Consider the following 24,136-nt stretch of genomic DNA (forward strand, 5'->3'; position numbering starts at 1 on the left):
TATGGGTGCCGGCGGCATTGCCCTGACCCAGAGCGGCGCAGGGGTGAGGGGGGACCCCTGCAGAGGGTCCCCCATGAGACCTGTGCCCACAAGCGGTGCCGGCACAGGGGACGTGGCCTCTCCCCGCTGCAGCGGAGGTGAACTCCACGCGTGTGCCATATTACATTTACAGCCGACGCTGGGCTTGCTTAAGGCCAGAGTTGCAGAGGGGCCAAGGGGAGGTGGCACTGGGGGGACACGATGGGGTGCCCCGGGGGACACGAAGGGGTGAGCCGGTGGGGAGGGGAAGGGGTGGCCGATGGCTACGCCGGGAGAGGGGGGGGGTTGGCCACCGCGGGCCGGTGCCCGATGCCCCGGCGGTGCCGGCGCGGCGGCGGCGTCGAGACGCAGCCACGCGGCGGGGCAGGGCGGGATATGGGGGGGGGCGGCGCCGAACTACAACCCCCAGCGTGCCCCGCGCCGCGGCGGGCGGCGTGCACCTGCGCGGAGGGGCGCGGCGGGGAGGAAGCCCCGCCCCCGGCGGCGGCAGGCGGCGCTGCGGTTGGCCGGCGGCGCTGCCGCTCAGAGCGGGGTCGGGGGTCAGAGTGCGCGGAGGTGAGTGGCGGTGTTGGGGACTCGTGGTGCGGAGTGTGTGCGCGGCGCGGGGGGGGGAGGGGGGGCGGGCAGGGCCGGGCCCGGGCGGTCCCCGCCGCGGCGGGGGTGGGGGGGACACGGCGCCGCTGGGCAACGGGCGGCGGCACGGCCGCGGCGGGGCCCGGCCGAGGCGGGGGCCCGGCAGGCCTGGCGGAGGCGTGGGGCCGCTGTGGCCCGGGGCGGGGGGTGGAGGCCTGGCCCGGAGCGGGGAGGGAGGTGGGGGGAGGGGGGCGCGGCCTGGCCCCCCCCCCCCCTCTCCCGGCGGCGGCGGGGCCTGTGCCGGGGCGGCGGCCCGCGGCCGGGGGTGTGGGGAGGCGAGGCGGGCTGCGGGCCGCGGCGGGGCGGCGGCGAGGTTGTGGGGAGGCCGGTGGGGACGGGACGGGGGGCGGCCCCGGGCGGAGGGGAGGGCGCGGGGCGGCGGCGGGCAGGCGTGGAGGCGCCTCGTCCGCTCGACGCCGAGCCCCGGCTCCTCTCTGCCGGTGCTTGGGGCTGCCGGGCCCTCCGCTTCCCGGGCTCTGCCGTGGGTGGAACTCTGGAGGGCGGCGGTGGCAGCGGTCCCCAGGTCCCAGCCGGAGCGGGATAAGTTGCCGTTAGGGCTTGAGGAAGGGAACAAACCTGTCTGTCCGGGGAGCGGGGGCCGTGTGTGGGGGGAGCGAGAGGCAGCAGCAAGGAGGGATTTTTCATGTTCCTTTTGGGATGTGGAGGTTCAGAGACGGAGGTGATGGGGGAGTGGGAGGCTTGATTTTGTTTATTTTTTCAATTATTTTTTTTATCCTTTGAGATTGAACTGGTCACCTGTCTCGGATCTTGAGACTGAAGTAAACTTGAGAAGGCTTGAGAAGTGCAGGGTCTGTTTACTTGTTTCCTGACTGGCAGTAGGAATTTCTTCTCCTGTTCTTTTCTTGCTGCTGTACTGTTACAGGTGTTTCTTCTAAACTGAGGTGTATGAAAAGGTGTTGTCATTTACTCCTTGTGTTCTGTCTTTTCCAAGTCCTGTGACTGGTGGATTTACGTGGTCATTGCTGGCCTGTTTGCTAATAAGTCTGACATTTGTTTTACTACTTCTTTACTTACCTCTTTTCCGTATTGAGCTTTTAGTTCCAGAAATGGTTGGATTGACAGCTGCTGCTTAGTCTGAACGCTTAATATTGTTTCAGCTTGTGATGCGAGGGACCAGCAAGTTTTCTAACAGGTTAATGCTTGCACTGTGCCGCAGGAAGGATGAGGTACGAAGGGCTCCGGGCAGGTACATCCCGAAGGGGCTTGTCCCATTAGATGCTTTTAGGCAGTTGTTTGAGGAGTTTGGTTGGTTTTTTTAATGGTAACTTTTTTTTTTTTTTAAATCCTTTAGTTGTTCTTTGCAACATTGTAGCATCTCTTGATGTTAAAGTTGGCATTTGAACTTTTATTTCCAAGAATGAGTTATTCTTAAAATAAGGAATGTGTTAGAAGTCCAGTTGATTACTCTTTGGTGTGTAGGCTGGGGAAATTTGATTTCAGGTATTTTTGTTTCCCTTTTCAAGTGCTGAATTCTGGCCTTTGTAACTGAATTTTCATGTTAATTTCTAGTGGGGACTAAATGCTTGCCTTATTTCAAAGAGTGGCCCTTCTATGGTTTTTGTTCCTCAAACTTTGGGTTGCTCTATGTGAATGGTGTGTTGGGTTTTTTGTTTGGGTTTTTTTTTTGTTTTTGTGTTACCAAAATCCAAAAGAAGAAACCTATTAAAGCATTAAAAAGGAAATGCTCCTGTGCTTGACGCTAAATAAAGAAGTCCTTGGATTGAGTATATGCTGATATGACATGAAGTTTCTGGTCTGCAGTTGAGAAATACTTCAATTTGATTCCTTTAGGAGGCCTAATTACATCTGGTTTGGTGCTTATCTTGTTTTGGCCCTATTAACTGTGGTAGGCCTTGATTTTATTTTTTTATATCATTTTTTCCCACCTTTAATTTTGGAACGGAGTTCTGGAAGAGACTTAAACGGTGAAGTTTTTGCTCTTGACTCTGCCGCTGTATCAGTCCAGTAGCCACCTCCTGTAAAAGGCCACGAGACTGTAGAGCGTGGGTCTGGTGAGGTTCAGGTAAACGGTGTAGGACCAGCCGCTGTGGCTGTACTTAAGGAGAGCACTGAAGGCGATTAAGCAACTATGCATTTGTCACAAGTTTGTTCTTGGATCTGAAGCACGTTTTATTGCTGGAAACGGTCATCGCAGACTCCTTGTGTTTTACTGTAGTAGTGCTGAGCTAATATACCAGCATGGTGCAAAGGCAGGCAGGGGAATGAGGAGAGAAGAGGAGAAGTTGTGGCTCTCAAAGCGTGACCTAGAGGAGAGGCGCTGGCTGTTGCTGCTAGATACCATTTGACAACTTTTCTCTCCCTTAAGAGAAGTTACCTGCCCAGGCCAAAAGCTGGGAAGTTGTATTCCCTTCAGATGTGTTGTGCAGGTAAAGATACTTCACACCCAACAAAAAAAATATTTTTTTTTAATTTCAGATGTATTTGTTACAGTCGTTATTTTTTCTGTGGTTGAATATTAAGGTCAACATCTTTTCTGGCTGGTTTTCCGGGCTCGCTGAAACTGGTTTGTGTGGAAACCATGCCCTGCTGTAGCTACTACCCTGTTTGGAGCATTCGCCTGTCTACCAGGACAGAGCTTTGTCAGAGTACAGACTTTCTTTTAACGATTCTGGAGTTGTGAAGATCAAAAGTGACCAGTGTATTGAGCAATGCAAGTGTTGTCTCCCTGAATCCAGGCTGAGATTCATGTGTCACTCTCAGGTGTTAACCTTCAGGTTCATTTTTCAGAAGGTGTGCAGCTGTATAAGTGGTTTGAACAACTGTGGCATTCATGTGTATGAAAATCAAGTAATTATGCATGCTAGATTCCATTAAACAAAGGGCAGGCTGCTTTGTCTCCTTTCCACTAAATTAGGCCAGTACGCAATAGTAGCTTTTACTGACTAGAAGCATAGTAGCTACAAGTCTCTTACTTCTGGCTTTGGGAGTTCTGCTGTGGATTGAGAGCACTGAAATGCCATAAATTTCCAAACTCCCTTCAAAGACCAGGGCTGGGAAAGTTTGTATGAAAACTAAGATGTGTTATTTTTTGACAGCAACTGGATTGACCATTGGAACAAGCTCTTTGAAGGTAGTGAGGAGCCTCCATACTTGATGCTTCAGTCCAAGGCCAGAAACTTTTCTGAAAGATGTTGAAGTTTTTGGGCTCAATTCAGGAGTAACGGAAACTTTGTGGCCAGCAATACATGATGTTCAGATGGGATGGTCTGATGGGCTTTCCGAGTGTGTTTATGCTGCTAGAGCCAAGATACCTTCTCCGTTTCCTGCAAAGTGCCATGCCATCCCAGGTGTACGTACCCTGGTCTGAGTACGTGGTTTGGTGAGTGGCTGAGCCGACCAGCAGCTCCCAATGGCTCATCCCCCTCCCGCTTCTGCCAGCGTGGGCCCATCCCCTCCTTTCAGCTTTGACACTCATCCAGTCTGGCCCTGAGCTGATTTGTCTTACTAAACCATCAGGAAACTATCTTGGTTTAATTGTGTTTTATTCCGGCTGCATTAGCCCTTTTTTTAGGTTCCTGTGGTTGAATCAGCTCACGGAGGGGCCAGAGAGGCTCAGGAACTGGTGTAAGATAATCAGCCAGGAGAGTAAGACCAAGGGGGAAGGACAGGCCTGTCTCCTTTTGGCCTCCCAGAACTATTGTCTTGGTTTACCCCACTTTGTGTAGCTTCATCTTGGTGCATTTCATTATGGCTCCCACACAGAGGAAGGAGACTGGACTTAGAGGGTTCTTGGTACAATCCTCAGCAACTGTTCTCTTATTTGATACCAAATCCACTCTTCCACTGCAACTTTCCAGTCTTTTGCTCTATTCATCTCTGTTGTTGCTTCTTTGTTTTAATTTTTCTTGTTTCCTTCCTCTACATTTCCTCTGTGTGGAATTTCCTCTGAAGTGTGGAACTTCTTCAGACTTCAGCTTAGACCCGTTTGCCTATCCCCAGTTACTCTTGGAGAAGGTTTAAAAATACACAGCAAAGCCTGTCTTAGGAGACCAGTCAAGGAACTGACGAAAGTGGGTTGCCTAGCGGAGGTGGCCTAATAAAATTGGAGTGGAATTGTACCGTGCATCTTTGGGACGGCTTCTGGGTGGTCTGTTTGGATGAGTTTGCGTCCTGGTGGTGCGGAGTCTTGTGCGGGTTTCACTGTGTTGTCAAGTGAACTGAGATGTGTTTGTTTCCCAGCCTCGTAGGGTGCGATAGCCCCGGCAAGTGCTTCCCTAAGTAAATCAGCGCCTTCGGCCTCGCTCATTGTGATCTCACAAGCCATCGCGTCTGTGATGTCACAATGGAAGAGATTCTGGTGCTCTGACATAGCTGACATATCTGGTGGTGCCTTTGACATATCAGCCAAGGAACGCAGCGGGAAGAATGAGCTCAAGAAACGGGAGAGACCTTCCTTAACCCAAGAGTGCCTTCCATCCTTTAGTCAACCCTTTCCGTGTTCACTTACCTCTTCCATTATGCCCATATAGAGGGAGGCCGGTGCCTACACAGAGTGAATTATTTTTTTTAAATTGAACTACCGAGGAGCACATGGCCCCCAAATAAGCGGTTGCCTGACTTTGCTCCTGTAACCCTCATTCTTTGCAGTTACCCTCACTTGTTGTATTGCATCTAATTTTAGACTGTAAGTTCTTGAGAACAGGGATCTCTTCATCTGTAGTGGGAAGAAGCTGGGTGCGATTGCGGGGTGCTGGGAAAACAAAATGATTAATGCCAAGTTGTATCTGGGCTGAGTAATGATGGGACAGCACATAGGCATCCCATGGCAATGCTCTGAGAAAGTGACGTTACAAATTTTCCAAAACACGGGCTAGGTTGCGTAGCAGTGCTGGAGACGTACCCAGCCACAAGCGAAGGGAGTGCAACCGTGGAAGTGTACCGGATTCATGTTCAAGGGATGATACTGTGAGGTGCACAAATTAAAAAAGCAAATTTACTTGTCTAAAGTCATGTTACATTATTAAAATGGTTCTAAAAGCTTTGTGTTTTGTTGTTTGTTTTACTTTATGTATTTATTTTAATTTTTTTTGGAAGTTTGGACGGTGACAGTGGATAAGCTGGTTTTGTTCATAGTCTCTCGTTCCCTGCCTCGCAGGCTAGCCAGGTGCTGTCATTTTTGTATTGTAGTTTGTCTAATGAAATATTTGGGTTTAGGTTAAGGCTGATTTTTTAAAAAAATGGAGTTATCTCTATTGTTCTTCAGTTATTTCTTCACACAACTGAAATATGGGCTCACATTTGACCTCTGAGTATGTATTTGAACAGCTACCAAAATGGAAGTCCTGTATTTTTTTGTTACACTCTGTTCCAGGTGTTGCTAAGTGTATGCAATTTTGTTCTACATAAAGCATCTTTATTACTCTATCATTTTACTCTTTATAATTTAATAAAATAAGACACTATAATTTAATAAACTAAGACAAACCTGCCTTACATCTTGGATTGGTTTTGGTTGCTCTAGCCTTGAGTTCAGTTGTCTGTCGGAGGCCAGGAGTCACAGCTGCCCCTACCCAGGCTTTGCACAGGGAACAAACTGAAGCGTATGACTCCCAAAGCTTGCTTGCTTTTATTTTTTAATTTTGGTTTGTCGTGTCTTTTAGATTAGTGGGGGGGTGTTTTGTTTGTTTATCTTTTAATATGGTGGAGGGCCATATTGCCATAACAAAGTCATGTAACTTGTAAATGGAGGGTCTCGTAAAACATAATTTCTTGGGTCAACCCTCCAACCTGAACTTAGGTGTTTGTCTTCTTGCCCCCTCCGTACATCAGCTTATCGAACTGGACATTGAAGGGGAATATTTTGGGGATAAAGGCAAGCTGTTAAAGTTATGCCTTCTCTTGCTGCCAGGTGATTTTAATTAGATGTGTTTGTAAAAAGTAAATATTAATGTTATGTGTCCATTGAGCTCAAGTTTGTAGGCTAATTTGTCTTGCCATTGATTAATTTGAATCCTCTGCAACTTGCGTGGTGCACGTTCTCTGCATGTGGTTTTGGGGCTGTCCCGCAGGTGGGGGAGAGCACTTGCAACGCCCTGCTGGCTTTTGTCACCAGTGTTCTTCACGTGGCAGGAGTTCCCAATCTTGTTCCTTGCTGCTCGTGGTTGCCCCTAAGTGGCTTCCCTGGTGGGAAGCCTGGAGCGCGACAGCCGCCGGTGCAGATTCTCCACTTTGCGCTCAGTGGGGCTCCTGGCAAGCTGATGGCTACAGCTGGCACTTTCCTTTCTCTTGGCTTTCCTTACTTACTGGTGATCAAACTGTCACGCTTTACTATCGTGTGCTTGGACCACTAACGAGCAAGAGCTGCGGTCAGCCTGTTACCTGCAGCCGATATCCAGAGGATAATATTTTCTTTAATTATTTTTAAAAGACAGTTGCTGATTATAGCCGGTGATACCACATGCGGCACACGCTGTTATACAGCACATAACACAAACTTTATCTTCCAGCCAAAACCCACCACACGTAGCTGCTTCCCATGTTATTGGGTGTTGCAAACGTGAAGTGCTGTCACGTTTTCCTAGGTCTGTGTACAATCTGTCAAAATAATTCCTGAAGTCCAGCCTCAGTTCATGGTCCCATTATGTTCCGTATTTATCTGTGCAAGGAATTGGAGCTGTGTGATATGAAATATTAACCTAGTAGGGTTGAATGCCAGATGTGACAGCTTGCACTGTCTGAGATTATAATCTGACCCTGTGTGGGTAAGAAATACATATGTGGTGTTTTACATAGGTTTGGAAGTGGAATCACTGAACATGTGGGTTTATATGTGTAGGGCTGGGTTTCTAATTTTTGAAGCTGCATCGCTTGCACTGTTGTGTGTTGGAAAAAAATATGGGATAATTACTAGTGCTTTGCATTGTCATAGCCATTATAAATGCTTTACATGACTTCTAATAAAGTGTGTTTGCTCACCAGCTATCTCGTGCTCTGAGGCATTCTGACCTTGCCAAAGAAGATGATGTGAGGTCTTCCCAGGGCACCTAGAGCAGTGGCTGGGTAAACACGCAGTTAAAACTTCATTTGGCTGAAGGTGCACAGTTTGCAGTGGGGTTGCTATTATTTGTATGCCGTCTGTATAGGGGAATCAGCATGAAGTACCCCCCCTCGCACACCTTTGTTCGGAGCATTGCTCCCTCTGCTACACGGGAGGGTGGGGAAGGAGGCTGCTTATAGGGTGGGGAGCCTGATCCTGTCGTTAGACGTGGACCACCTGCAGAAGTTGGTAAAGAGCCACTAGCTGTTGGCTGTTACTCCCTTCTGATGATGTCCCAGGGTACCTGCGTGACACAGACCTGCCAGGGTCTGGAGTGGTGCTGCCATGTCCGTGTGGTGACGTGCCTGACTCCTGCCAAGATGGCCAGTTTACCTTTGCCGTGTGGACTCAGTGGCTCAGGGACCTGAAAATTCATGAGGATCATGGCTGATGCCCTAGCCTTGCCTGTTAAGATGCATTAGAGAAGTACTGATCTGGCTGTGCGCAGGTGGATAATGTATGTTTTACTGCCTGTGTTTGATACAGGGGTTGGAGCCTGCATGCCTCCCCCACTCCAACTGTGTATCTTACTTTATGCGGTAGGCTAAAGACCAGGTTTTACCACAACTAACTTACAAGCTGCTTTATTCTGAGATACTGTATTTGCTGTGATGGGCCTTTTGATTCATAGCTGGTAGCTTGAAGATTTAAAGCACATACACCTTAAATATATTTTATCTGGGGCAGGTTAGAAGTGGATGTAACTACTATTTGGCTGTAATGCATTTATTAATGACAGTATAAACGCTGTAGATGGAAAAGCAATAGGTAGAACTGAGCCCCTTCAGGATAAATGCAACGTTGGGCTCTTCGTTATGGTTTTGTAACTCAAGTTTTCAGTTTGCCTGGTACCTGCTGCCTGGCACACTGCTTTAATAAAGCAAGCAGCCCCCAAAAACATGAAAGCCACAAGGTGGGGATGCATTTATGCCATGGAATTGGCAGCATGGGCACTGGCTCTGTCTTAAACATCTCAGCTCCTTTGATTTTTGCCTTTCACTCAAAACCTTGGAAAGGGAAGGTTACCAAATGCGTGTTTACTCGAAGCACACAACCTGCTCAGCTGCAATTATCTCCTAATCTGGTCCTTCCGAGTTTCTCTGGTCTCGCAGGTAAATACAGATTTAGCCGTTATTCAAGGCATATTATTTACCTCATTAAGTGTGTGTTTTGGCACGTGCATTATTTACCTGACGGACTAATGGATGGGAGTGAGCAAACGCTGTCTTTTGTGCAAACAGCGACTTTGTTCGCAGGCGGCGAGTCCTCCCGCTGCGCTGTGCCCGTTTCGGCACCGTGTCCCTTCACGGCGGAGCAAAAAGCGAGCGCAGGCGCAGGGAGGCCGGGCTCAGAAACCAGGAGAGCGGGTGGCACGTGGTGCTGATGGAGCTCTTGCCCAGAGCCACAAGCAGGGGGACCAACTGTGGGGATGGATTTAAATCTCCATGTCTATGTAGCGAGGTGTGTATGTATATGTATATATATACAGTGAGAGGGGGTACTCATCCTTATTCGAGAGGACCGGGTTGTTGTGGTTCACCTGGTTTTTTACCATCAGTCACTGCACCCAGCTATGTAGCACCTCCACGAGTTTGGCTTGAACTCTCAAACCAATAAATGCTTATCCGTGAACAGCCCCGAGGCTGGCCCACCTTGGGCAGTGACAGTCCTGTCAAGTTTTGCCTGCAACGTTTTGAAAGAAAAAGGTTGGGGAGGGAAATCCAGGCAGTCTCACATGGATAATGTAGTTTATTAAATAGCATTTGTTAAATAGAAGCATCAGAAGGTGATGGCTAGGTGAGGTATTTCTTTGGGAAGGAGACTGTAACCTGTAGAGTCCTGCTTGCATTTTACAGTTGCTGCAGTTCATGTGTGGGTTTGTTGAATCGATATCCCCCTCTGAGAAATTCCTGAAGTAAGAAATCAAGTGTAGCACTGGAATCACATTTCTGAGAAACCTTGTACACGGAGCAAATGAGAACTTCCCTGGGGAGGAGCCTTCCATCCACCAGACACCTGGATTTGTTACGGAAGTGGGAGGTTTCGGCACAAGTAACAGGCGTTACAGGGCCAAGCTGTTTGGATGGGTTGTAGTGTTGATGTGTGTATTGCTGTATTTAATTCCTACCGTGTATCAGAAGTTGCTTTGTATATGAATAGATGAAAGGGCTCCTCAGAAATTTCAGTGGGGTTTAGATCAGATTTTCTATGTTTAAGTGGTTTGTGTTGTGTTCTGCTGTGATAAGGTTCAGCAGGCGGCTGTGATCTGGTGCCTGGAGCCATGACTGTTGTGTGTCTCATAGTTCTTAATTTAGAGCTGTTTGCAGAGGTTAATTTCCAGTTGCCTGTGATTCTGGACACCTTGAGCTCAGTCCAAATGTCATCTGTCGTGCTTAGAGCAGGTTACTGTGTTATTTCAGGTTTGCGCTGCTGGAACCTCCACTGGGAAGCACGGAGAAAATCCCTGACAGAGGAGGCCAGCGAAGAGATACTAGCAGAGATGAGATGTATTTGTGCATGAGTAACGTGAGTCTGTCTTCAGTTTCAGATGCCTTTGGATGTTCAATGATAGCACTCCTCCATACTGGAGCAGCAAAGTTTCCCCCAAACTTACTTCCAAGGGCAAGACAAGCTGTGTGCTCCCTCCTCCCGGCTGGTGTTTTCAAAGGGTACAGCTCCATCGTAAGCAGGAAACTGGCGTCCCACGGCTTTGGAGCTTCCATGGCAGCAATGTCATCCTTCCCTCCACAGAGATATCACTACTTCTTAGTGCTGGATTTTGAGGCTACGTGTGATAAACCACAGATTCATCCTCAGGTAAATAGTCAATCCTGTTAATTACCCCCTTGCAAGTTGCTGCTGCTGTTCTGAGAGGTGGAAGGAAAAAGCACAGCCCTGGCTCACTTGTTTTCTCTGGTTTGTCCCACCTCCTTTCTGTTGCTCGTCCTCCAGGGCTCTTGCCAGCCACCTGCTCTCTCAGGAGCAATGCTAGGACCGTTCAGTAGGAATGAAACGAAGGACACTGATTTCCATCAAGGAAGTGACAATTCATGTGTTATCAGAAACATCTTAAAGTCATGAATGCTCGTCATGTGCCTGAACTGGGGAGGGTGTAAACATTTTTGGCTGGGAACCTGCATTAATAGAGTACTTGTGGCATCCTTGTTTGATTCTGCAAGGAAAAAGGCTGTTGGTAGCCAACAGCATTAGGAAAAGAATAGTTTGAATTCTCTGAATATGTGCAACATAGTGCTGTTTCTAAGTAGAGAAGAACAATAGTTTGGAGCTATCTGATCTTGCTGAAGTTACCTTGCCTGTGTGTTAACTCTGGAGTGTAACGAGGCAGGAAGAATTCAGCATCAGAGGATTTTCCAGTGCCCTACCACTTGAGACATTTAGAGATCCGGATGAAGTATGGAGGTTTTTCTGCAGACAGTTCTTCCATGGTAGTGTAGAGCATGTTAGCAAATATGTTTTCAGTTGTCAGCCGGATGGACCTAGGGTTTCCATTAAAATTAGAAAACCTTGCTGAAAAGAGACTAATACTGCATTGATGTCATGGTTTAACCTCAGACGGCAACTAAGCACCATCCAGGCACTTGCTCGCTCCCCTGAGTGGGATGGGGAAGAGAATTGGAAGAGTAAAAGTGAGAAAACTCGCAGGTTGAGATAAAGACAGTTTAATGGGTAAAGCAAAAGCCATGCACACAAGCAAAGCAAAGCAAAGCAAGGAATTCATTCGCTGCTTCCCACGGACAGGTGGGTGCTCAGCCATCTCCAGGAAAGCAGGGCTCCGTCATACGTAATGATTACTTGGGAAGGCAAACGCCATCATTCTGAACATCCCTCCCTTCCTCCTTCTTCCCCTAGCTTTATATACTGAACATAATGTCACATGGTATGGAATGTCCCTTTGGCCAGTTGGGGTCAGCTGTCCCAGCTATGTCCCCTCCCAACCTCTTGTGCCCCCCGCCCCCCCCAGCCTACTCGCTGGCTGGGCGGTGTAAGGAGCAGAAAAGGCCTTGACTCTGTGTAAGCACTGCCCATCAATAACTAAACATCCCTTAGTTAACTAAACAGTGTTAGCAACACTGTTTTCCAGCACAAATCCAAAACATAGCCCCATACTAGCCATTATGAAGAAAATTACCCCAGCCAAAACCAGCTGGGGTAATGGGGTAAAAACATCGTAATGAACAGGCGGAATTTCCAAGTCTCTAAATTGAACTCAGACTTCTCACCCTCCTCTACCAAGCAATTGGCCTCTTGTGGATGTTGTGGGTAATATATGCATTGGGTCAGAATAACTTTGGTTTGCTTTGTTTGGAATATACTAAAGGCTAAGCAGTTTTCCATGTGGTATCTCATTACCGAAGTGATTCAATGCAGTGTGTTTGTTTCCCAGTGTAGCTGTGGTTTCCCTTGGGCTTGTGCTGTCAAAGGGATGCTGCAAGTTGAGATCAGACTTGGCTCCTCTCTTCCCCAGTAGTGCCTTGTCGAGTGCCACCTACCCCTCATGTTTCCTGAAAAATGGACAGCAAATTCCCTGCTCTTTTGCTGGGTCTTTGTGGGAGGCTGTTGTGGCTCTGCATCCAGTTCCGCCAGCGGGGTCTTAACCATTCTCCAAGTGAGATGTCAGGCTATTTCCTGCACGCTCCGCCTCGGGTGCACAGACCTGTCAAAGCTGTAAATTGGATCTACCTTGTCCCTTTGGATATGGGTTTGGTCTGTGCACATTTTGATGCAAAACCATGATGCATGTGGAGCTGGTTTACAGCTGGCAGTAAAAAGGAGCATGAGTGGAATATGATTACTACTGTTTTAAGGAGCTTTGTCCCCAAGTCCTTGCCAGGGAAAGTAATGGTCTGGGCCAATGCAGATCTGCTATATATTTTGTTGGCGAGATAGCACCTTTAAGGTGGAGATGTTCTTCAGTGTTGTTTTTCCAGTCTGCTGTGTTCAGTGCCTGTCTGCATCATACCATGTGTGGAAAGGGCTGTCAGACCCTCACATCCCCACAAACAAATTAGTTTGACAAATAGAGAAATGGCACTTGGTGTAGCTGGAAAGGCTGAAGGTACCTGCCAGAATTGGGCGACTTTATAAAATGAGACTTTAGCTGATGCCCCTACGTACATCTAACCTTTTTGCTGACCAGTATGGCTTTTGTCCTCTTGACTGCTGGGCTGTATGTCATGGTGAGCAAACTGCGCCGTGTATTTCAGTGATGTTTTGTGCAAGGTTTTTGCTGTCAGGATCTTTCAGTGGAGCAGTGGCAGACAGGTTTTGGAGATGTGGTCTGAGGACAGATCTGGGAGGTAGTAATGGTCAGGTGCTGATCTTTCCTGTGATCCTGATCCTTTTCCTGCTTTTGTTTTATTGCCTGCAAAATAGAAGTCTAGATACAATGAAATTCAAATACATTGGGATTTAAGGAGGAGGCTACATAGAGAGCTGAGCTGTGATCCAGGTTACTTTAAGTGGGTAGGCATAGCTGTAAATTTAGCCAGCTCAGCCTAAAAGTCTTGCAGAGTGCACTTGCCACTGCGCAGCACACTTGAAATTTCTCACTAGCTGCTCTTCAAAATATCCCAGCTTCTTACCAGCAACTACTGAAAGAGCTATCTTTTTATCTACGCTAAGGTGTGTGATTGCCGCATCTGCTCCCCCTCCCGCTGTATTTACTTGTGCTCTTCTGCAGCCGGCAGCCTCGCCGGCTTTATCCCTGGGGAGGTCCTTCATGCTCATTCGGGATACCTGAAGACTCGTTCATTTCCATTCCTTTTCATGCTGCCCCATCTCCCTCCGAGGTCTCATGGTACGGCCTCTGTAGTGGGGATCAAAGAGGGTTGAGGACAGTGGTGTTCCCCCGGGAAGCTTCCTGCATCGTGGCTCCAGGGGCTGGGACCGCTGGCTGAGTGCCTCGTTGCTGCTGCCCTTTGCTTTGCTTCTTCTGGGTTGGGCACGGAGGCTTCATCGTGTTCGCTGCCCTACACCCACAGAGGGACAGTGGCATCCTTGCAGTCCTGACTTCTGGTGGCTTTCAACAGATAGTGCCCCTAAATCACAGCTTAGCTTTTGGGTTTTTTGGACATATTTATGAGTAGTGAGACCATCCCAGAGAGAAAAGAAGGTGTGGGTTTGACTGCATCATTCCGGATGAATAGATGGGAAAAGCTGAAAGAATAGAGGCACAGTCTGTGTCATGGAGTGTTTTAGCCAGCCAAAGGTCAGCAGGGGTTGGCAGTAAGGCATGTTTATGGCTGGCCCCTCGCATCTCTTTAAAGCTTACCTTGTGCATTTGGGATTTGATCCACAGTCCCGTGGGGTCAGGTGGGAGCTGTCGCTCTGCGAAGGTCGGTGGACCTTGGACCACGATGGTGGTAGTGTGCTTCATTTTTCAGCTCTAACTCTGACTTTTTTTTTTTTTTCCCCTTTACTGTCTGCTAAGAGTTTATAAGTACCTGCTGCTTTTATACGCTGTCAGCCTGTAGAGCCGGGTACATGTGGTGCTTTAGCAACACAAGAGAAGATGCATTAGTAAGTGAGTCTCGGTCTTTTGTCCCTTTGTCCTTGTATACAGCAGTGTTTATGGTGGTCAGTACTTTCAGTGACTGTGTTAAGGAGCTCCCCAGGCTCAGATGCGGGGTTGCCTGTAACCTTATTTTATTAATGCAGTGGGTGGGTGTGCCTCTTGCAGTCAGCAAGCCAAGTACCTTGCCTTCAACTTCAGCACAGTGGATGAAAAGCGATGATTTCTTTAAATGTAAAAAGTCTGAAGGTAGAAATCAGATCTGTTGAAAGATGAATTTGAAATTAGACTTCTACATCGGATGTTAATCTCTACTGTAATCTATTAAAGCCACTTGAATGAAACCCAAATAAAATTCAAGCTTTGTATGTCTGCTGCCTGGAGGAGTAAAAGAGTATCGAACCCCTGACCTGGCAGAAGGAGCTGGACCTAGAAAGTCCCAAGTTGCTAAATGAGCTTTTGGTAATGATGAAGTTGTGCTTTTTTTCATGTCAGTTTTTTCAAGTACTTGACTTCAGTGTCTCAGTTTCACTCACATCTGATAATCAGTTGGGAATTAGAAATTTGCCTCTTCCAAACTCTGTGTGAGAGAAAGGTCTGAAATGTTCAGATCTTCTTACTGCTGAAGGAGGTTGTGACCAAAGGCAGAAGAGTAGATTGTTTACGGACAGTACTTCCCTTGTTCTCTTAAACAGCACATTTTAAACACAAAAGATGTTTTGATAGTTTTCTTTAGTGTATCCTACGTATTTCAAGTTTGTGTAGCATGCATTTTGATTGTTATTTTAGGGGAATTTTTAATTATAATTGCTGTCAAATGAAACTGGACATAGTAATAAATACAGAACATCACTCGCCATTTCAACATAAACCCATAAATGCTGAGATTATAAATAAGCATATGTTCAGTTACTAATGTATTTCTAAGTGTACAAACAAATCTGGATGATCATAGTACATTTCCTGATTGGCAAAAGCATATTAACAAATGGGAGCCGGTCCTTCTGTGAGATAATATTAAGTACAAATGCATGATGAGGTTAAATTGGGTTCAGGCGGTGTTTCCTTGAGTGCTGATGTAAAAGAGCATTAAAGGCATTTTTCCCTGAACATCCGTCTTGCAGTTCTGGCTGGCGGTTGCGGGTGGGTGCAGCTGGAGTGGCTGCAATGATCGCTGCCTCTCCGCCGCCCGAACTGCGCTACTCGTGGTCTCGTTCCCATGGCAGGGACGACTGAATGATGCCTCTCTGCTCCTGAGCCGCTGTGATTTATAGACTGACCTTGTAATGGGAATGGATGTTGATCTCCACCAAATTTAGGCTGTAGCAACAGATGTGCAGTCCTTGCCGAGCGGGGTGAGTAGATGGGGGTTAGGCAAGCTGCCTTGGGAGCTGCACCCTAAGCTCAGGGGCCCTGGAGTACTGCGTGCAGCTCTGGAGTCCTCAGCACAAGAAGGACATGGAGCTGTTGGAATGGGTCCAGCAGAGGGCCACGAAGATGATGAGAGGGCTGGAGCACCTCTGCTATGAGGACAGGCTGAGAGAGCTGGGGTTGTTCAGCCTGGAGAAGAGAAGGCTCCGGGGAGACCTTATAACCCGTTCCAGTGCCTGAAGGGGGCCTGCAGGAAAGATGGGGAGGGACTCTTTATCAGGGAATGTAATGATAGGACGAGGGGTAACGGTTTCAAACTCAAAGAGGGGAGATTTGGATTAGATATCAGGAAGAAATTCTTCACTGTGAGGGTGGTGAGGCACTGGGACAGGTTGCCCAGGGAAGCTGCGAATGCCCCATCCCTGGAAGTGTTCAAGGCCAGGCTGGATGGGGCTTTGAGCAGCCTGGTCTAGTGAGAGGTGTCCCTGTCCATGGCAGGGGGGTTGGAACTGGGTGATCTTTAAGGTCTCTTCCAACCCAAACCATTCTGTGATTCTATGAATATGTCCCTGAAATCAAAAACCTGCTGTGGAGGATCTGCTGGGAAGCAGGCTGCGAGGTATCTTCTGCATGCTCTTCAAGTGGTCTGAGCTGAAGGCCAGGATGGGAATGCAGAAGGTAGCTCACAAAGTAACAGAGATTGTCACAATCCTACCCAGAGGCGGATAATGGAGATGTGCCCGTGCCTACCTATTCTACCTAGAAATCCCCGCATAGCAGCTTTCTTCTTGCATGGTTTTTGTGTGACTGTTAAGCTCAGTGCATTAGAAATCACCTGCCAAAACCTTTATTAAGGATGATCGTGAATTGCTGAAAAGTGAAGAAATTCAGGCTTGTTTCCCATGGCAACTTTAACTCTACACTCTTGTGCATAAGTATTACGGTGGAATATTAATCTGCAATTACTGGTCTTCATGCAGCTTAAGCTTGGGTGTAGGTTTAAATAACTAGTTCTCAATTCAGCTTCTTACAGTGTTGTTTCTAGAGGAATGCCCTTAAAAATACATGTAACACAGTCACTTAAAGTGTTTTTTTTTCTTTTTACTAAAAGTAAGTAAAAAAAAAAAAAAATAAATTTATCGTTTCTTTGGCAATTATGGCTGCTGTTATACTATTCTTCTTATGTCAGAATGCTTTAAGTGCCTAGAGTGGAAATAGTTCATATAAAAGCTGTTTCAGATGGGTGTTTCAGTTCGCGTTAATTTTTTGAACAATCTTTTGGAAAAACTTTTTGAGGCATTGTAGCTAGTTCCTCTGAACAGTTAAAAGTTCTGTGAAGGGCACATAAATATCCGTAACTGAACGTACTACAAGGTTCATCTGAAATAAAAGAGATGCCGTTCTTTTTTAATCATATTTTCTGCATGTCATGTGCTTCACTGCAATTCTCTTGGACTGTTGTGAAATCTGATCTTGACCAATATGGAGAATGATATTTTTGTTTTAAAAGATGTAGTGAGAAGACCAGCGTTTCGGAGAGGCTGCTGCAGGGTCTGAGACACCAGGTGTGGTGTAACCCTCAAAAGCTGCATTCTCTGCGGTCGTCATTTTGCCTTGGAGACCTCCCCCGTTCTCCCAGTAAGCGGGGACAACCTTGCTGTGACCCATATGAATCTGACAGGACGGGTTATGGCTTCAGGCAACAGAATTAGCTGTATTTATTTAAAACCTGAGGAGCTGGAGAACACAAACGGTTACTGAACCCAAATCTGGAGAGCACAACCATGAGACCACCAGGCAAGACACCTGATGTATGAAAAAAAAAAAAATAAAAAATTCAAAGCCATTTCTTATTTAAAGACATAAACCCAGCATTATTATAGCAACAAGCCTAAAATACCAAGGCGCTCGGGTGGCCAATTGCTGCCGTCCTAACCTGACCCAACCTGCTTAGCTTTCGGCTGGTTATTGACAGGCCGATGAGATGACTACTCTAAAGCAATCAGTCATGTTGCCCTTTCCCTTGCAGCGTGCGGAGACCCCCACATCAGTTATGCATCCCGGCGTGCAATTCCCCACCTGCGCTGTTTGAACACTGTATCCTTAGCTGTGCAAACATTACACATCGTTTAGGTGACAAGTTGCAAAGTTAAGTAGACTTGTTGTTACAGCAGAAAGTAGTTGAGCGGCAGTCACCCTGAAAAGAAAAGATCCAGGCGAGCTCAGGAATGTGCAAGGCCGCTCTATTGTGTTTAAAGGTTTCTTCGCCTCTCTGTAAAGCCGCTGATGAGGGTAACGTGTGCTGCTGGAAATGCCGACGCCATGTGCCGTTCTGAAGTGAAGGGAATGGGTGCCGCAGGTTTGTACGTTTGCTGTGTGCATGGCCCTGTACGGCCGCCGATGATCGGTGCGTGCCTGCTGCTGTTCTGCTGCCTCTGAGGCACAGGGCAGGTATTTCGCATCCCTCCCAGCATGATATTTTAAAAACAGGCAGTATTCTTCCATTTTAAAGTTCTGCACAGGGATGCCGCTTCACTGGCTGCTGTGGTTCCTGGGGCATAGCCTTTGCTGCCCTAAGGTCTTGAACAAAACCTTCCTGCTAAAGAGAAAGCGCAGCTCGGCAGATTTTGGCAGAGGACGTGCCTGAGTCTCATGTTTAGTTCCCCTTCGTGCCAAGCTGGCTGTGCAGCCATCCTTGTCTTCTCTTTGTCGGTCTGTGCACTTGTTAGCTGGCAAAATAGCTCTTGGTTTAGGTTATTTAGTTCCTCTCTGCCAGGCAGGAATGCGCTGTCACCAGCAGCTAGTTGTGATGTTTGTAAAAACCCTGGGTGTTCATTTACATGCACTAGCGTGCCCTTTCTACCCGTCCCAGATGTTTTAGTGTTGCTGGGAACATTGATCATTTCTGCTGCTCAATATCAGGTGAAGAGGTTGGGTCCTGAAATGATTTGATAATTCTGCGACGAGGACTGCACGGGCTGGTTGCCTGCGGTAGAAAGGAGCCGATGTGAAAAAGGATATAGCGTAGTCATCATCTTGCAATGGAAAGGTAATATTTGGAAATGTGCATGTGCTGTTTGTAACCTGGTTTGAGTACTAAACTTCCGCCACACTGTCAAGCTTAAATTGTTGTTGGCTTTGTCGGTGGAGATTTTCTGGGTGGTTAAATATATGTCAGTAGTGCTTGAAGAAACAAGTTGAAATGTTGATGTCTGTTGGTCTATATTTCTCATCCCAGGTGTGGAAAGAGGAGGGAGGTTCTGCCTTATTTGTGATGTCTGGGTGCTGCTGGGAAGATCAAAATAGCTTTGCGGGTTTGGCAGGTGAGCTGATGCTGATGTGGAGAGGCAGGAACCAGCCTGGGAGCAGATGACTACCAAAAGTTTCCTTCAGGACCGCAGGAGAAGGGTGGTGAGCCAGCTGTCGAGATTTCAAGTACAATGGCAGGTATGAAGGAGGTCCCAAAGACCACAGTGATAAGTTTAGGGTGAGAATATGATTTGCGAGACACGTGGATCCTCCTTTTCTTGGCCCTGTAAGAAGAAACCTCAGCTGGGGAAGTGTTTCACTTTGGACTCCATACTTACAAAAAAAATAATAATTGAGACCATTTCAAGAGTGTCCAAAAGAGAAGCAGTGAATGTGACCGGGGGTCTGCGAAACATAACCTGCGAGTGCAGGCTGGATGGCACTGGCGTTGCGTTTAGCGCAGCGAAGAGAAAAGTATGTATGATGAGGTCTTCTATTAGAAAACCGAGAGAGGCAGTGTTCTGGCTTGTATCTGCTGTGGGTAGGAAAAGCAGTCATGAATTTAAACAACAGCAAGGGAAATTCTGATTAGACATTAGGAAAAACTTTCCAATGATAAGACTAATGAAACAGGAGGATAGAGTGCCTGGGGAGCATGTGAGTCTCTCTTATTGGAGTCTGTAAAAACAGCCTAGACAAAGTCAGAAATGATTTAGGGGGAGGTGATGCTGCCCTCGGGCAGGTGCATGGACTAGATGTCTCTCTTAAAGCTCAAGCTCCTGGAGGCATGTGATTAGATGGGAATTTCAGCTTCTACTAAAGAAAGAGAAATGGTCCCTCACCCTCACAGTTGTAAGAAAGAACCTGGAAACAAGAGGCAGGTTATGCCAGTGCAGAACCCAAAATGCAACTCAGTTTATCTTTGAGGAAATCCAACCTTTGACATTGGGCTCCAGTGCCTGAGTGTTGGGATAGGCAGTGAGGTTCCTGTAAGAGCAGGGGGAGGAAGAAACCTTGGATATTCAATGATTAGGCAGCAGAATTTGCCTTCACATCATCTTATCCCAGTGTTTCATGATCTTTCCATACTTCTGCCAGTGCCCTTGTGTTTCAATTTTCATGTGTGTTTCCCTTTACACTTTTCTGGGATTTATATCCAGTTGTTTAAATGCATTCAATTGTTGGGCATGTGCAAATGTGTACTGTAAGCTAGGTGGTGATGGAAAAATAAATTTGGGGTCAGCTCCTTCCCCAAAGACCTTTTGGCAGGGTTAATCCGTAACACAGAGTAATTTACCCGGGACACAAGCGCTGAGAGACTCCTCACTGTGTGTGCGAGTAGGCATCCTTTGGAAAGTCAGCGTAGCCCTGATTCAGCAGAAGTCCTGCTGTCCCCCACTGCAGAGGTGTTGCCTTTATGGGACTTGTTTTGGGTAGTTTAATAAAAATTTAGAAGTGGGGGAAAAGACCTATGAGGTCATCTTGGTTACTGCCCCTGAGGGCCAGTGCAAGGCTGCTCACTTGGAAACGGCTTTAGTTAAAATAATAATTAAGGCAGAGGATGGAAACTGGGGAGGCAGATCTGTTAGGCTGGTGCTGTCCTTACTACGTCCCTTTTCGATTTTAATTGCCTTGGAAAAAAAAGAAAATCAGAAGGCTTTAAAAGCTCTGATTCTTCCTGCTCTTCACCCCCCAGCCCCCTCCCCGATCTTGGAGGCATCAACTCTCATCTGTCAAAGTGTAAATCAGCAATTAAAACACAAACAGCGAAATGCCAAAGATGACCCGAAGCACAAAGCAACTGACAAACAAGTCCGGACAAATCGGCGGATAATTTATAAGCATTGCCCTAAAATCTAATTATTTGGCAATTCGAATTTGCAGCCGGCCAGGGCTGTGCAATAAATTTAACCCGCCATAAATTATTTAGGAGCAGCCCGTGGTGTAAATCAAAAACACAAGTGTTTGTTTAAGAAATAAGCTCCTTGTGCATAAAATGACTTTTTTTTTTTTTTCTTTAAAGAGGTGGGGGGGAAAAAGCATCCCTGAACAAAATAAGCTGGTGCTGGGGCTGTCCCCCCTCCACGGAGACTCCCTTGCCTCTTCTGCCCCTACCTTTTTTGAAGGTGTAAAGAGGTCTTTTTGTAGGAAGTTTTATGCTTTTCCTTATCAGAAAAAATCCCTTCCTCTCAATGGTCTCTGCTTGTTTTTATTGCGTTTTGAACAGTCAGCTCTGATTTTTATGGGCATCTTTTATTCTTGTGTTTATTAAACTTCTTCACATGGGGGTGGGCGTAAGGGATAAATTATTCTCTGGAAGCTTTTGAACTGTTGCCACACGGTCTTCCTCAAATATATAAATCAGTGTCCTGAAGTGTGCCATCTCGGCTTCGCACGTGGGCTTCTGGATTAAAAGGTTTTGAGAGCCGGGAAGTTCTTGCTGGGCATTGTATTCTTTTTGTCTAACGCTGTTAGTGCTCCCAAGATCCACAATGATAAGCAAAAAGATTCCTCTGTGGGAATTAGTGTAACTTCAGGTGCTTTCTTCTCTGAACTCCAGAGATCTGTCCGTTACAGAAAATTATTTAGTTGTGTGCTTGTTCATTTCTTCTATTTGAATTTGCGCGTCCCTGCTCCGGTGTTAAAGGAAGAGGAGTTTCATTTAGGATGGTTGGGTAGGGAAAGGCTGGGTTTATAGCGGTGCTTTCACATGCCCTTATGAATTTTTCAAATCCCTCTTAAAAGGAAGTCCCTGGGCCATTCCGCAGTTACCCTGCAGCCTCCTGCTGCCGCTCAGCCCACTGGCCTGGGACAGCTAGGTTACACGGGAGGTTTGCACCTGGGACATCTTTTTCTTTTGGGGACATTTTAGTATTATTTTTTTTAAGGCAAAAATTCTGAGCAAGCTGTCACACAGATTTGCTTGAAGTACCGTGAAATCATAAATGCAAGATTGTTGTAGAGAGAGTGGACCTGGTAATGGATATGTATAAGCCTGCGGCTCTGTAGGTTCCTATTGTTACCGTGTTTGGGGGCGCAGCTGAGGGGAGGGGACAGGGTGCCGACGTCTTTTTCTTTAAGCGTGTTAATATTGATTTTAGAAGCTCTGTGTTCCAACAATATAAATGCAAATGCCTTGTAATTGGGAGCCGCGTGCAGAATTTCTCAACAGAAAACATGTTCAACTTTTCATGACAATGAAAGGAAAATAAAAAGCCTCTTATTTATTGCTGGTGGTTTGAATCCTGGATTTCCTTTCAAGTTACTTTGCAGTGCTAAATAAAATACCTAATTGCAGTGCTCACAAAATTCAAACGGGTACATTTGTTCTTCTGGTAGCTCGCGGCTATTTGCAGCCTCTGGACACCCTCAGCATTATTTCAGCAAATCCATAACTTCTGGTTGCGCTGTAAGGAAAAGCTGAGGGGGAAAGACTTAGAAGCCCCACATACTGCTGGCACAAATCACTGCTGAAGTCGGAACACATACTCAGTGTTGGAAATGGAAATGGGTGAGGGTCTCAAGGTAGCGCTCATGGGTGACCAGAGGCTGATAAAAGAAAGGGTCAGTGAACTTCTTACTTTTAATTCCCTTGTGCCTCTCACCTCCACCTTTCCCACCTGGGAAGAAGTAGTGAAGGTCCTCGACGGTGGAGATGGAGCTGAGCATGTTGAGCTCACCGGGCTCAAAACAGTGTGAAACGTGAGAGAGCGCCCGGCTGCCTTCCTGCAGCACTGCCGGTTGGGGGGTTGTGTGCGTTGTGTGTGTGTCTAAGTGCTCACCATTTCATAATAATTACTAATGAAATTCTAGATCTGTAATAACATTTTGGATATCTAAAACAAACCATATGCTTGTAAAAAAAAAAAAAAAACACCAAGGAGAAAAAAGTGGAAACAGATCAACTTTAAGCCATAAATTCTTGGTAATAGAGGCCTCTTTTTTTTTTTTCCCCCTTTTCTGTTTATATTTGATAGATATTTTTGTTTCTGCAGGAATGTCAACTCTTAATTTCATGATGTATCATGGGCTTAAGAAAATTGAATTTAATAAAGGCAAAAGATGAATGGCACCTTTAAAGGTCCCAACACTTGTCTTTATTAGCAGGACAAACTGCAGGGTCTCCAAACACTGCTTCTCTCCAAATGAAAGTTTAAATGAAAAGTACAGCAGTGTCACAGGTTAAATTTCATTGCAGGACTGGCTAACGTCGTTAGTGAGGAGTGGGGCTGATTTCATGGGGCTGGTATCTGTTGCCTTAGATACCAGTGGAGCAAACACTGCCAGAGACTGGAAAAAATCTCCGCTATAGGAAGCGTGCAGATAAACAGCCTTTTGGGAAAGGTCCTTTACCACTTGCTTCAAAAACTGACCAAATAAGCCCAAAAGAGAGGCTGCGTTTTCTCCTGAGACGTTCAAGTCGCTTCTGGGGTTCCACGCCAGCTCCTGGCCGCGCGCTTCCTGCGGACCTGCAGTAATTCTGAATATTGTTAAATTTTCCGCATTATTTTTTTTTTTAGTACGTTTTTTTTTATTTCCTCCGTCTGTCTTAATCCGACCCTCCTGGAAGTGCTTTTTGCCTTTGGTTCTGGAAGGCGAGCGATGCCTTTGTGTATCAGATCAGCGGCAGGGCTGTCTTTCAGTCTGGCTTTGCATCCAGCCACTTGATGGCCCCTGAGGATGTTTCTGGTCCCTTAGGACCCATCTCGGCATGGCAACGCAGCCCTGCTGTGAAATCCAGCCGGTGCGTGTCCGTCTCTGGGAGAGGGAACGCTCGTCTTGCCCTGCCATGGGCTTGCCCGCTTCCACGGTCACCCCCCGGGTAGGATGCAGACCTCGGGGGCAACGAGCCACCCCAGTCTGGTTTGAAGGATGGGCTGGTGATATCCTGGTGTTAACCCTGGCTCTGTTACACCATCCTGTCCGTTGGCTTCAAACTTTTTAGTCCATTTTCTTTCTGGACAGAAATTTGCTGCTGCCTGTGGTTAGTTGTTTTGAAGGGATCAGCTGTGTCCAGCGTTTCTTACGCTGATTTTCTTGTGTTTTCTTGGGTGGCTGAAGCTGGTGAGTTTGGGTGGACCACAACAGGTGATCGGGGAGCGATACTCAGGTGTTTTGCCTCTGTGTCCTCCTCCCCTTCCAGCCCACAGGTGGAGTTTTGGCTCTTTCCTCGGGTAGCTGGGTGACTCCTGGTGGGGCGCTATGGCCGTGGGGAAGGATGCGCCCAACCCTCC

The 24,136-nt window shown here is 47.1% G+C and overlaps 1 protein-coding gene across 4 annotated transcripts in view; it reads left to right on the top strand.

The window, feature by feature from the left end:
• The first annotated feature begins 473 nt into the window (after positions 1-473).
• The window catches only part of ERI3 (ERI1 exoribonuclease family member 3), a 137,482-nt gene continuing 113,819 nt past the window's right edge, over positions 474-24,136 (top strand). For 2 of the 4 annotated variants that reach the window (XM_063343513.1, XM_063343515.1), the window contains exons 1-2: positions 474-594; positions 10,293-10,567. In XM_063343513.1, coding sequence (XP_063199583.1) covers positions 10,316-10,567 — 252 coding nt within the window. In that variant the 5' untranslated portion in view covers positions 474-594; positions 10,293-10,315. Of the gene's footprint in view, positions 621-10,292; positions 10,568-24,136 lie in introns of all 4 variants that reach the window. The other 2 variants (XM_063343514.1, XM_063343516.1) reach the window with 2 other exon arrangements.

The sequence above is a fragment of the Chroicocephalus ridibundus genome, chromosome 8 (assembly GCF_963924245.1).
Source record: "Chroicocephalus ridibundus chromosome 8, bChrRid1.1, whole genome shotgun sequence".
In the NCBI taxonomy this organism is placed as follows: domain Eukaryota; kingdom Metazoa; phylum Chordata; class Aves; order Charadriiformes; family Laridae; genus Chroicocephalus; species Chroicocephalus ridibundus.